The 15,164-nt window shown below is 33.2% G+C and overlaps 2 protein-coding genes across 2 annotated transcripts in view; one reads left to right on the top strand and one right to left on the bottom strand.

The window, feature by feature from the left end:
- The window catches only part of RIT2 (Ras like without CAAX 2), a 518,545-nt gene that overhangs the window by 264,799 nt on the left and 238,582 nt on the right, over positions 1 to 15,164 (bottom strand). The window lies entirely within an intron of this gene.
- Positions 8,294 to 9,627, top strand: LOC116420523 (hepatitis A virus cellular receptor 1 homolog). The gene has a single exon (XM_031946012.1). The coding sequence runs from the start codon at positions 8,331 to 8,333 to the stop codon at positions 9,315 to 9,317; it is 987 nt and encodes a 328-aa protein (XP_031801872.1). The 5' UTR covers positions 8,294 to 8,330; the 3' UTR covers positions 9,318 to 9,627.

The following is a 15,164-nucleotide window of genomic DNA, read 5'->3' as shown; positions in this document are numbered from 1 at the left end:
AATTAGAGTTAATTCTCTATATATTTTGGAAATGAGGCCTTTATCAGAACCTTTGACTGTAAAAATATTTTCCCAGTTTATTGCTTCCCTTCTAATCTTGTCCGCATTAGTTTTATTTGTACAAAAACTTTTCAGTTTGGTATAGTTGAAATTTTCTATTTTGTGATCAGTAATGATCTCTAGCTCTTCTTTGGTCATAAATTCCTTCCTCTTCCACAGGTCTGAGAGGTAAACTATCCTGTATTCCTCCAATTTATTAATAATTTCATTCTTTATGCCTAGGTCATGAACCCATTTTGACCTTATCTTGGTATACGGTGTTAAGTGTGGATCAATGCCTAGTTTCTGCCATATTAGTGTCCAATTTTCCCAGCAATTTTTGTCAAACAGTAAGTTGTTATCCCAAAAGCTGGGGTCTTTGGGTTTGTCAAAGACTAGGTTGCTATAGTTGTTTACTGTTTTGTCCCTTGAACCTAACCTATTCCACTGATCAACTAATCTATTCCTTAGCCAATACCAAATGGTTTTGGTAACTGCTGCTTTATAATATAATTTTAGATCTGGTACAGCTAAGCTACCTTCATTTGATTTTTTTTTCATTAATTCCCTTGAAATTCTTGACCTTTTGTTTTCCTTTTCTTTTTCCATATGAATTTTGTTGTTATTTTTTCTACGTCATTAAAATAGTTTTTTGGGACTCTGATTGGTATAGCGCTAAATAAATAGATTAGTTTAGGTAATATTGTCATCTTTATTATATTTGCTCGCCCTATCCAAGAGCATTTAATATTTTTCCAATTGGTTAGATCAGACTTAATTTGTGCGAAAAGTGGTCTAAGACATCTTTTTCTCAATGATACATGGCACCTATACAAAAAATTGACTTTATGTTAGTACATTAAAACATAACTACCAAATGCGGAAAAGCAGAAATTGTAAATCTTCCTTTTTAGACCATGATGCAATAAACTAAAAATCAATTGGAAATTAAATAATCTAATTGTAAAGAATGAGTGGGTCAAACAACAAATCACAGAAACAATCCATAATTTCATTCAAGAGAATGACAATAATGAGACAACATACCAAAACTTATGGGATGAAACCAAAATAGTTCTTAGAAGAAATTTTATGTCTCTAAATAGTTAAAATAATAAAATAGAGAAAAGGAGATAAATGTATTGGGAATGCAACTAAAAAAAGTATAAAAAGAACAAATTAACCCCCCCCATTAAATACCAAATTAGAAATTCTGAAACTCAAAGGAGAGATTAATAAAATTTAAATTGAGAAAACTAATGAACTAATTAATAAAACTAAAAATTGGTTTTATTTTCAAAAAACCAACAAAATAGATAGACCTTTGGTTAATTTGATTAGAAAAAGAAAAGAAAAACCCCCAACAAATCACTAGTATCAAAAATGAAAAGAGTGACCTTATCACAAATAAAAAGAAATCACAGCAATAATTAAGAGCTTTTTTCCCAACCGTATGGCAAAAATCTGTTAATCTAACTTAAGTAAATGAATATAAACAAAAATATAAATTGCCCAAATTAACAGAAGCAAAAATAAGTTGCTTAAATAGTCTCATTTTAGACAAAGAAATTGAATGACATTAATGAACTACCCAAGAAAAAAATCTGCAAGCCAGATGCCATGATTCATAAGTGAATTCTGCCAAAGATTTAAAAAATACATAATTGCAATATTATGTAAAGTATTTGGAAAAATAAATAAAGATGGAGTCCTGCCAAATTCCTTCTATGACATAAATATGGTACTGATACTTAAACCAGAAATAGTCAAAACAGAAAGAAATTTAAAGACAATTTTCCTAATGAATATTTATGCAAAAAATTAAATAAAATATTAGCAAACAGATTACAACCATTTATCAACAAGATAATACACTTTGACCTAGCAGGTTTGGTGTAAACCAGGAAAACTATTGCCATAATGGACCATTCAAAACCAACCAAAATCATGTGTTAATATCAATAGATTCAAAAAAAGCTTTTGATAAAACACAGCATTCATTCCCATTAAAAACACTAGAAAGCATAGGGATAAAGGGAGCTTTCTTTAAAATAATAAGCAATATCTATCTAAAACCAACAGCAAGTATTATTTGTAAAGTAGAGAAGCCAGATAAGCTCAGCGGCGAAACAAGGGTAACCATTATCAACACTATTCTTCATCATTGTAATAGAAATGTTGACTTTAGCAATAAAAAAGAAAAAGAAATTAAAGTAATTAGAAAGGTAATGAGGAGATAAAACTATCTCTCCTTCCAGATGGAATGATGATATACTTAGAGAATCCTAGAAAATCATTCAAAAATCTATTGAAAACAATTCACAGCTTTAGCAAAGTTGCAGAATATAAAATAAACCCACACAAATCATTAGTATTTCTATGTATCTCTGACAAAACAGCAGCAAGAGATACAAAGAGAAATTCTATTTAAAATAACAGTAGAAAAAATAAAATATTTATATGTCTACCTGCCCAGACAAACCCAGGAACTATAGGAATACAATTACAAAACACTTTTCACAGATATAAAGTCAGATCTAAACAATTGGAAAAATATCAATTGCTGATATTAGTAAAAGGTCAAAAATATCAAAAGAATTAATGAAAACAAAAATACAAAGGAGGGAAGTCTAGCAATACTAAACATAAAACTATATTATAAAGCAGCAGTCATCGAAACCATTTGGTATTTGCTAAAAAATAAAGCGGTGGATCAGTGGTATAGATTAGATACTCATGAAGTTATCAAGACCTATAGTAATCCAGTATTTGATAATCCCTCAAACTTCAGTTTCTGGAATAAGAACTCACTATTTCACAAAAATTTCTGGGAAAACTGGAAAATAATATGTCAGAAATAGCATAGATATTTATCTCACACATAGTTCCAAATAAGATCAAAATGGGTACATGCTTTGGGATGTAAAGGATGATACCATAAGCAAATTAGGAGAGCAAGGAATAGTGTATACACACACACACACACACACACACACACACACACACACACGCATGCACACCTTTGGAGAAGGGAGGAATTTATGACCAAAAAAAAAACCTAGAGAATATTATGAAATACAAAATGGACAACTTTGATTACATTAAATTAAAAGTTTTTACACAAACAAATCAACAGAAACAAGATTAAAAGGGAAGCACAAAGCTAGGAAATATATTTTTACAACCCATGTTTTTGATAAAAGCCTCATTTCTTTTCTTTTTTTTTTTATTATGTTTTCTTCCACCTTTTCCCCTCTTTCTCCCCACCCTCTCCCCCAGATGGCAGGTTGACCACTACATGTTAAATATGTCAAAGTATAAGTTAAATACAATATATGTATACATGTCCAAAGAGTTAATTTTCTGTATAAAAAGAATCAGACTTTGAAATAGTGTACAATTAGCCTGTGAAGGAAATAAAAAATGCAGGAGGACAAAAATAGAGGAACTGGGAATTCTATGTAGTGGTTCGTAGTCATCCCCCAGAGTTCTTTCACTGGGTGTAGTTGGTTCAGCTCATTACTACTTTATTGGAACTGATTTGGTTCATCTCATTGTTGAAGATGGCCACGTCCAAAAGAATTGATTATCATATAGTATTGTTGTTGAAGTATATAATGATCTCCTAGTCCTGCTCATTTCACTCAACATCAGTTCATGCAAGTCTCTCCAGGCCTTTCTGAAATCATCCTGTTGGTCATTTCTTATGGAACAATAATATTCTATAATATTCATATACCACGATTTATTCAGCCATTCTCCAATTGATGGGCGGACTTTCCAGTTTCTAGCCACTACAAAGAGGGTTGCTACAAGCATTCTTGCACATAGATGTCTCTTTCTCTTCTTTAAAATCTCTTTGGGATATAAGCCCAGTAGTAACACTGCTGGATCAAAGGGTATGCACAGTTTGATAACTTTTTGAGCATAGTTCCAAATTGCTCTCCAGAATGGCTGAATGTATTCACAATTCCACCAACAATGTATTATTGTCCCAGTTTTCCCACATCCCCTCCAACATTCCACATTATCTTTCCCATCATTCTAGCCAATCTGACAGGTATGTAGTGGTATCTCAGCATTGTCTTAATTTTCATTTCTTTGATTAATAATGACTTGGAGCATCTTTTCATATATCTAGAAATAGTTTCAATTTCTTCATCTGAGAATTGTCTGTTCATATTCTTTGACCATTTATCAATTAGAGAATGGCTTGATTTCTTATAAATTAGAGTCAATTCTCTCTATATATTTTGGAAACAAGGCGTTTATCAGAACCTTTGACTGTCAAAATGTTTTCTGAGTTTATTGCTTCCCTTCTAATCTTGTCTGCATTAGTTTTGTTTGTACAAAAACTTTTCAATTTCATATAATCAAAATTTTCTATTTTGTTATCAATAATGATCTCTAGTTCTCCTTTGGTCATAAATTCCTTCTTCCTCCCCACGTCTGAGAGATAAACTATCCTATGTTCTTCTAATTTATTTATAATCTCATTCTTTATGCCTAGATCATGAACCCATTTTGATCTTACCTTGGTGTATGGTGTTAAGTGTGGGTCGATGCCTAGTTTCTGCCATACTAATTTACAATTTTCCCAGTAGTTTTTGTCAAACGGTGAATTCTTATCCCAAAAACTGGGGTCTTTGCATTTGTCAAACACTAGATTATTAAAGTTATTGACTATTTTGTCCTTTGAACCTAACCTATTCCACTGATCAACTAATCTATTTCTTAGCCAATATGAAATGGTTTTAGTAAATGCTGTTTTATAATATAATTTTAGATCTGGTACAGCTAGGCCACCTTCATTTGATTTTTTTTATTTGTCTCCTTGTAAATTCTTGGCCTTTTGTTGAACTTTGATTGTCATTTTTTCTAGGTCATTAAAATAGTTTTTTGGAAAGTCTGATTGGCATAGCGCTAAATAATAGATTAGTTTAGGTAGTATTGTCATCTTTATTATATTTGCTCTCTCTATCCAAGAGCATTTAATATTTTCCAATTGGTTAGACCTGACTTTATTTGTGTGGAAAGTGTTTTGTAGTTTTGCTCATAGTTCTAATTTTCCCTTGGCAGATAGATTCCTAAATATTTTATACTATTGGCAGATACTTTAAATGGAATTTCTCTTTGTAATTCTAACTGTTGAATTATGTTAGTGATATATAAGAATGTTGATGACTTATGTGGGTTTATTTTGTATCCTGCCACTTTGCTAAAGGTGTGGATTATTTCTAACAGCTTTTTAGTAGAAGAACCCTGCTGTGCAGATTTGCGACTGCCCTGAGGCTAGATGCTGAGCAGCAAAAGTGACACTATCCTAAGCCAAAGCCCACTGTGGGGCTGTAGGTATTAGCAGCTGACCAGCGAATAGCCCTGAAGGGACCAGAAATGTCTCTGCCCAAGGAAGCACAGTCATGCTGGAAGTTCTATTGCCCCAGTCCGAGCCCCCCAACTGTGCCTATTAGAGACTGCCCTGGGCTGTGCCCCCCTGCCCTGCAGATTTGTAACTACCCCAAGAAAATGCCCCATGCTGCAGGATGCAACTGCAGAGCTGTGTTACAGTCTGCACTGAATCACTCACTTCCAGTTTTGGGTGGGTATAGCCAGATCCTGTTAGGTTTTGGCATTTTTTAGAGTATCCTCTATCTTTGGCTTTAATTTCTCTGCTGGTCTACTGCTTTGCAACCAAGGCAGAGCAGTCAGGCTATGGCAGAGTCGTCTCTGTAAATTTTCTAACCAGAGGCCACCCTGTCCCCTGGTCTCCTCTATTTGCTAGCCTCTCCTATTTCCCTGCTTGCACTGATCTGCTCTGGCCCCTCAGGACAAACCTTCTCTGGCAAACTTCCCAATTATCTTTGGCTGGTCAGTTATTGCACTTCCAATCTTTGTGAATTTTACCAGTCAAATGCCACTTTTGAGTCTGAATTTGATAATTGGTCATGAGGGCACGGGAGGAGCTTAGATAGTCATGTGTGCCTTCTATGCCATCTTGGCTTTGCCCCCCAAAGCCTCATTTCTAAAATATATAAAGAGCTGTGTCAAGAATACAAATCATTCCCCAACTGATAGTCAAAGGATATGGATTGACAATTTTCAGATGAAGAAATTGAAACTATCTCTAGTCATATCAAAAGGTGCTCTAAATCACTATTGATTAGAGAAATACAAATTAAAACAACTCTGAGGGGCCACCTCACACCTCTCAGATTGGCTAAGGTGACAAGGAAAAGATAATGATAGTTGGAGGGGATGTGGGAAAACAGGGACACTGATACATTGTTGGTTATGTTTTGAAATGATACAACCATTCTGGAAAGCAATTTGGAACTATGCCCAAAGGGATATAAAACTATTCATACTCTTTGATCCAGTAGTGATACTAATGGGTCTGTATCCAAAGAAAATTATAAACAAGGAGAAGAGACCCATATGTACAAAAATGTTTGTGCAGCTCTTTTTGTGGTAACAAAGAATTGAAAAATGAGTAAATGTCCATCAATTGGGGATTGGCTGAATAAGTAATGGAATATTATTTAATATAAAAAATGATGCACAATCTGATTTTTTAAAGGTCTGAAAAGATTTATATGAACTAATGCTGAGTGAACCAAGCAATACCAAGAATACATTGTGCACAGGCACAGCAAGATTGTGCCATGGTCAACTATGAAAGACTTAATTCTTCTCAGTAGTTCAGTGATGCAAGGCAATCCCAATAAACTCTGGATAGAAAATGGTATCTGCATCCACAAAGAGACTATAGAGATTGAATGTAAATCAAAACATGCTAAGTTGACTTCTTTTTTCTGTTTTTTTTCTCTTGTGGTTTTTTTCTCCTTTTGTTCTGGTTTTTCTCTCCCAGCATGATTCATAAAGAAATGTGTATTTTAAAAGTTAATATGCATGTATAACCATTACAAATTAAAACAATTAAAAAAGAAAATATCCCAATGTCTTCTGTCTATTATTTTCTCTTTTCCTCCTTGTAGATAACTTTGTTTTTATTTGTCTACATTCTATCTCTCATATTATGATATGTTCCTTGAGGACAGAGGCTATCTTTAATATTTTTTGTTTGTTTAGTTTTCCAAACACACAAAGTACTTAATAAATGTTCAACTCTTTGAATTCTTACATACTTGTATTCAAGTCCTTCCTCTGACTCTTACTAATTATATTACCATACTGTACTTCCCTGAATCAAAGTCTTTTCAATTACAAAATAGGAATAATTTTATTTGTAATAACTACATTGCAAAGTTATTGTCTACACAGCAGAAATAATATAAAAAAGTGTTATAAAAAATTAGCTGCTATTATTATTATTATCTGTTTTCAGTGGCACCAGCAGAATATACATCCTCTACTTTTATCTTCTCAGGTCAGATTTCTGCCAATAGAGAAAACAATTAGCTATTCTCAGATAGATACCCTCTCTCTGTCCTGAAATGTAGCAGGTATAGGAAAAGAAAGGTAAAAAATGGATAGAAATGGGGACACTGAAGATATTGCAGCTATAATTCACAAGTTTTTTTCCTATAGTTTTATCTTGGATCATGCATTATTTTGCCTACATGATAGATTATTTCAGTCTGCTTGGGCAAAAACTTTATTATTTGCCTTTAATAGTAATCTAAAAGCTAATATGACATCAAAATGATATATAACATCCATTGACAAAAAGGACAAGGCACATAACAATTTGTATTTTATGTGGCTTGTCCTTTTTGTCAATGGATTACTATGTTATGATTATTCTCACCATTATTGACACCAAAAGATTGAAAAGAAAAAAATCTGTAAATGAATAAGTTGCCAGTACTATATAACAGCAAACAATTAATTTGTTGGAATGTTTTACCATTGGACTTACATTTGTGTTTAGACATAAAAACAGTTTAACTATTTTATTGAGTTGAACAAACCATTCAGTCAAAAAATCAGAATAATAATTTTTCAAAAAATGTTATTATTTTCTGGCATCATTTGGATACAATATGTTATTCTATTTGGCACTCACTCACTACATGCAAACAAAGCCATTGTTCTTATGCCCAGTTCTTTTATGTCCCCATTGTGATTTATCTCAGGCCATCATTTGTGTTATCATTATAAATATGGCTTCCCAATCCATATACATCCAGACTTAGTCTCTCTCCTGAGCTCTAATTCCATAAAGTTGGAATTAGAAAGTTGGCTAATTTCCTATTGAAAATATTTAAATGGGTGACCAGCATCCCAAAGCATTTCTTCTGACCAGGTTTCACTTCACTAAAGCTAGTGCCATGATGCTTTCCAGCTTGTTCAGTTGCATACTGATGGTACTTCTTACAGCAGGTCCTTCTGAGTCTGTAAAGATTATCAGAGCAATAAAGGGTCAATCTGTCACTTTGCCTTGCACATATTCAGTGCATAAGGGTGTCACCACTATGTGTTGGGGCCGGGGATGGTGTCCTGTGATTAGGTGCTCAAATGAAATCATCTGGACAGATGGACACGAGGTGACTTTTCAGCATTCCAACCGATACCACTTAAAGGAGAACCTTTCTCAAGGAATTGTGTCCTTGACAATAGAGAATGTGACAGAGGCAGATACTGGATTCTATTGCTGCCGGGTGCAAATTTCTACTTGGTTAAATGATCAGAAAATTTCAATGATACTCAAAGTTGAACAAGCCAGTACTGTTACTGCTCTAACAACCTTCACTTCCACTCACCCAATGCTGACAACCCTAACATCTTCTGCTTCTACTTATCCAATGTTGACAACCACCCAAGACCAAAACTCAGTTTCTTCCACTCCTGTTTTGGACATAGTGATAACCAGACCTTCAGAAACATCAATTAGAAAAAACTGGACACAGCCTGATAGCCCAATTGGAGTGAATGATACCGTGACAGGGACTTCAGAAGGCTACCAGGGTGAACATCAAATGGCCATCGTACATGATCAAGTGGTGACCACTAATAAGGGTATATATATTGGAGTTGGTGTCTTTGTAGGAGTGCTTCTCATTGTGATTCTACTTGTCTTTGTTTTGAAACGATATTTCTATAACAGAAAGAATGCACATGGTCTAAGTCTGACTTTCTTGGCACGTGGTAGAGAAAGAATTGAGAGGACTACTACTGAAGATATCAACCATGCAGTGGACAATGGCTATGAAATTGAAGATAATGCTTACATTATTGAAAAGGATAATATCCATATTATACAAACATGCAATGAGAAGCAGCAACCTTCCAAGTTTAGCCATAACATCCTGAATTGACAATTTTTCTGACTTTTTTCCTTATTACTTTCTTTCAAGCTCATGGACTACTTCTGGGTGTTATCTCTCTACCTGACAGGAGCAATTGCAAAACTAAATAGTGACTCTGGAGATGATAAAAACTAACTTGGTACCAAACAAGGGCACATTTATCAGACTACAAATTGTGCCAGAAAAATTGGGGATTATATCTGGCACTGATTCTCCTAAGCTATGCCATTTTGTGTCATGTGTGAACGTAGAAAAGTTAGGATTTCTGGAGAGTAGCACAATCACTGTAGCTTTCAATCAATCAATAAAACAAATAAAAGGGTAAAAAAAAAAAAGAAAAGAAAATATTTAAATGAAATGTACCTCATGCATTTCAAATTCAGTATAGCTAAAAAAGAACTCATTTTATCCTTCAAATCCATTTTTTCTAAATTTTTTTTTCTGTCAAAGATATTATCATCCATCTAATCATCACAGTTCACAATTTCGGTATCATACTTCATAGTTACCTCTACTCAATCCACATATTTTATCAGTTATCTGAATCTTATCATTTCCATCTCCAAATCATTTCTTGTATGCATTTCACTGGTTCCATTTACAGAGTTCCTACCGTAGTTTGAGCCCTAGTTTTTTTTTTTTTTTTTCTTATGGATTACAACAGCATCCTATCATTTTTTTTAACTTGTTAAAATCTGTCTATAATATAACCATTTTCTGACAGTCATATTCCTATAGCCCAAGCCTGACCATATGAACTTGAATTCAATATAACTTGAATTACTCCCTTTAACCTTCAAGAAGTATAAATGTTTCTTTTGTGCATTTGATCATCTATATATCTTTCCAACTTAAATTTTAAGATTTATTACATATCATTTAAATCCACACCATTTATAATTCATTTATGTCCAACATTTGACTCTTCAAATCCTATCTTTGTGTTTTTGGACTGGATTTCAATGTGCCTAGAATGTGCACTCTACTCAGTCGGGCCATTTGGAATGTTTCCTCAAGATTTACTTCAAAACTTGCTACACTTGTTCTTTTCTGATGACTCCTCAATCATCCTTTTTGCCTTACCTTTCTCTGACAAATTATTATTGTATCTGGTGTGTGTGTATATGTGTGTGTGTGTGTGTGTGTGTGTGTGTGTGTGTGTTTTATTTGTTCAAACTTGTACATAAATTTCTGATCTACATCATTAGAATATAGGTCATTGAAGACAGAGGTAGAGCCATTTTAGAAGTTACATGATAAGTTTTTGGCATAGTAAAAACTAAATCAGTGCCTCTTTATTGGTTTCATTAATCATTAAGTTAATACAGAAGGTCATTCAAATAATTTCAATTGGTAGGATTAAGCAGTAAATCCTACTATGAGATTTTCCCATAAATAAATCCTAGTAGAATAGTGATCTTCTTTGATTTCAAAATAAAGCTTGGAAGAACTGGGCAGAGTACTATAGATTCAACATTTGTCATTTCCACATGTCTATTTGTATCTGCTTCCACGTATTTTTCAATATATTGGTACTAAACTTATATTTTATTATAATATGATTATCTGGAAAAAACAAAAGCTTACAATCACTGCTTTTCTAGCTATTGGTACCCTGCTTATTCCTTCTCTGTTGTGTGAGCTTTATGCCATTGCTAAGTTTGATGCTTCATTTTTTAGTTCAGAAAGGTATTATCTTATTCTCTATGGTAACTAGAAAGCAGGATTATTTTATGGGATTTCAATTATTTGTGAGAACTAGACATGGTCCAGAGGCCCTTGGGGGGAAAAGGGATAAGATTGGTGCCTCAGTACTTTCACTAAAGCTTGACTTGGAGACCTTTGTCTACAGCAATGAAATGATACCCCATTTTTACTTGGTAATAGGCAGAAAAAAGTTGATCACAAAATGATGGATTTTTTTTTTTATTGAATAGATCAATTCTTATTATCCTCATCAGAAATACTGAGCTCCAATATGGGATCTTAAATATAAGGCACTTTCTGTTTTATCATATTATGTATGATATTATTTTTGTATCATGTTATGAAACATAATATATTATGCATATGATATTATTTGTCAAATAAGTGAAAACTAAATGGGATAGTTAAAAGAGCACTGAATAAGAAATTAGAGGGCTTGCCTCGAAATACTACTTCTAGACATGTACAAAAATTATAATAGAAAATATCATTATTAATAAAATTCCACAATTAGCATATTCCTGGTGGTTCATATATGTAGCAAAGTATTCACTTTGAATATCTAAAGTCATTATGGGATTAAGCTTAAATTAAAAAAAAATAACAAATGTGATTCTTTGAGTAAACTTTCTCATTAAAAGTGAGGCAAGATGGTAAGGGTAGTGTAGACCTCTCTGAATTGCCTAATAATGAGGGATGAAGAACCTAAAAAGTTAACTCAATCTTTGATATAGCTAGAAACAATTGGGGTCCAAGAATGGGGTAGGTTGTGTATCTCAGTATCTCAATAGGTAAAACTTTGGTATAGGGAAGCTTGAGATGAACTAGGCAATTTCATGTACAGACAATGAAAGATAAAAGGATGTTTTCAGGTATATGAGTGATTATTCAGGTTATTATCTATCTGGTCTAACTGACCATGTAAAATTTGGTCACTGTTATAGTCTTATAAATTTTGGCTCAGTTAAAAAATCTTAGTTTTGTTATTAGTCAATGCATGGTAAAAATAAGAGGAGAAATAAAAATATCTTGATTTAATGGTTCAATTTCATGAAGAAAAAGTGAAATTTAGCTATCCTAAGAAATTAATATTTTTATTTCCTCAATATGTGAGACTGTTCAGTTGATAAATTCAGTTGCAGATTCTAGATCAAATGATTCTTAAATGTTCAGATGGGCTGATTCTTTAAAATTCAGGTAGTGAATCTCATTATTTATGATTGATTTTATTAAGAAAATGTAATGGAGTTTTTGGTTTGATTTGAGTTTCATATATTAACCATTGTAACTTTTTGTGCCATCTCATGGCTGTAATTTATCAATTACAACTGAATCTTTTTGACAGATTGGAAGTAGAAAATAGTTAAGAGTAGGGAAATGTGAATCATGAAGTCAAAGTGATGAAAATTAAAGATTATAATATTTATAAAAGTTAAAAAAGAAAAGGGAAAGGGAAAATGATAGAATTCATTGAGATCACTGCAAAATAAGACATCAAGGGAAGATAAGATTTAAGACATTTTTAAACGAACTTTTTAAGACTCGGGAGAAAGGAAATATCAATAGCAACAATAGAGTCTTGGGAAGCTGGATTATGGAGAACAGAGATGGAATGGAAGTGCCACTTTTTTTTCATAATCTCTTGCCTTTTGCTTCCACTTTCCTAACTGATCCTTACATTTAGATAGAGACTTCACAAACTATAAGAGAATAGTCAGCTGGAAAGTAAAAGATTTATTCAGTCAATCAGTTCCTCTCCTGACATGACAAAAAACTGGCAATGTTTTTCACAGATTTGACCTCCCTAGTTATGTTATTAAACAGACAGTGCCTTTATCTCCAGGATTCCTAAACTTTATGAACACTAAATCCATCTTTTTAATGTTTTCCCAATGAACCTCCAATGATAGGTGTAGGTTGAACTATATTTTTATAGCTGTCTTTGTGCAATCAGTAACTGGATAGAACAGCCTAACTCTTTATTTTTCTGCTACTGAAATGAGAACCAAGCCATATCACTTCCATTTTTCTCTTTCACCATTTTATTTTAGTATGTGCCCTGGAGTGAGTTTGGAGGAAACATTCACTGAATCTATTTTATCAAGAACTCGATATAATGTTAGTGGAAAAATACTTTATCTTAAACCAGTGACTCACAATCTCTTTGATGTCACAATGTTATGATACTGTCATTGAGATTCCCTGGTGCTTCTACTACCTCAAAACTGCTATATATACATTTTAAAAATTAAAGTTGTTTTCAAATAATTTTCTCTTGTTAAATCTAAAATATCTTTTGAGATAATTAGAGAAATCCTGGAATGTTTTAAAATAAGATTTGTGATAGTTGTTCATTTTTTAAAATCTACTGGCCTGCAATACATTGCCTCTTTTCAAGAGCACTTAAAGATATGGGTAAGTTTGTTTTTATCCCCACCGGTTCCCAGCCCAGTGTTCTGTCTACCATAAGTCCTTAACATGTATAATGGATAGTTTGGGGCACAGAGTGAGATATTTGTCCTGTTTTGCAATTCAGAGGAATACATTAAGATCTACACCTTGAAACTGTGGGCAAAGTATTGAACTTTAGATTAAAAGAAATTTGAATTTTGTTCCTCGATTTGATAATTGCTAGCTTCATGATCCTGAGCAAGTCACTATAAGCTAAATAAGCTTTAGTTTTTTAATTTGTAAAATGAGAGTAAAGATATTAGTAATATCGGTCTCATAGAGGTTTTGTGGGGATCAAATGAGAGATGAAATGTGAAGTCCTCTACCAAATATCAAGTATACTAAAATAACTATCATTTTTGTTATTATTATTATCATTGATGATGATAATGGCATGCCATTTCCCTCAATTCACGCTTTATTCCCCTTGATGCTTTCCTCTTCCCCCCAACCTTGCACTTTTTAACACATAAAACCAAACTCTGTAGTTTTGAAAAAAGAGGTAAAAGCATATCTTGCCTACCCTGAGGGTGTAGAGCTATCTGAACAAGCTTCATTGGTTTTTCAACTGACTTTTCTGTTCTTCTGATTTCCCTCAGCTCTGCTTTCCATCTGTGCTTCAGCCGGTCTCACAGCTGGAGAGAAATTAAAATAGAGATTGCTACAGCCATAACCATAACTAGGAGGTCTAATTAGATGCTCTGTGACATAGCCCAAAGCTTCAAAGCCAATGAGAAACGAACACGTCTTCCTTCTCTGTCAAGGTGGAGGAGTACTTGGTGAAGTGGTTAATCTGGTTTCTTTTTGGGGGTCACAGAAACCTATTTGCCTAAGAAATTTGCTGAATGACTGGCACTGCTTGAGAACTGGAACTTTATATTGTGTTACTTCAAGAGTAGGGAACATGTTTAAAAATGTATTCAGTTAAGTAAGAAAAACCAAAACCTCACCTATACTCTATACGCATCTAATTTATCTCCAGGTTATGCTATTTCAGAAGGTATATTTTTGAACAATCTGACTTTGAGTTAAAAGGAACTTAAACTTTAATTATAGTTAATGAAAAAAGAAAGACTACCTATTTCTTAGCATTCATATTTTCAGAGTCTAAAGCAGATTATTCTAGGTAATTTTGTCAGTTAGAGATAATATTTTCTTTACCCCACATCTTCACACACCTTGAATCTTGAATAACATTGTTAATATCTTTCTAATGCATTTATCATGTAATAGCATATACTCTACTTATCTTTGTAGATGACACACCTTTGTGGGTTGTGCCATCTTTCCAGATTATACATTCCATTCCATGATACAGGGATCCCTGCTTATTTAATATTTGAATCCAGATTCAAATATTACAGCAATATATTACAACACCATATTCTGTCCATTGTGAGACTTTTAAATATTTGATGATTAAATAAAATTTAAAAATTTTAAATAAATGGAGGAACTAACTATAAATATATATCCTTGCATTCTTTCCTTCCTCTCTCCCTGTTTCCTATGTCCACATGGGAAATACCCTTACCAGTGGATGTTTTATCCAATGGAATATAATTTTTGATTGCTGAAACCTCACAATATATTTTGAAATTTACAGGCTACATTAGTTTTTAAACCCAAACCATTCTGGCTTTTTTTGACTTTCCTAGTCAAAAACAAGTCATAGCCCAAGCCTCACTTGCTCACTGT

This window comes from Sarcophilus harrisii, chromosome 1 (assembly GCF_902635505.1).
Source record: "Sarcophilus harrisii chromosome 1, mSarHar1.11, whole genome shotgun sequence".
NCBI lineage: Eukaryota > Metazoa > Chordata > Mammalia > Dasyuromorphia > Dasyuridae > Sarcophilus > Sarcophilus harrisii.
Note: the sequence above shows the minus strand (reverse complement) of the source record. Positions and strands in the feature narration are given on the sequence as shown.

What these genes read in the sequence shown, in the direction of transcription:
- LOC116420523 (XM_031946012.1), top strand. Translation starts at nt 8,331, where the DNA reads ATGATGCTTTCCAGCTTGTTCAGTTGCATACTGATGGTACTTCTTACA.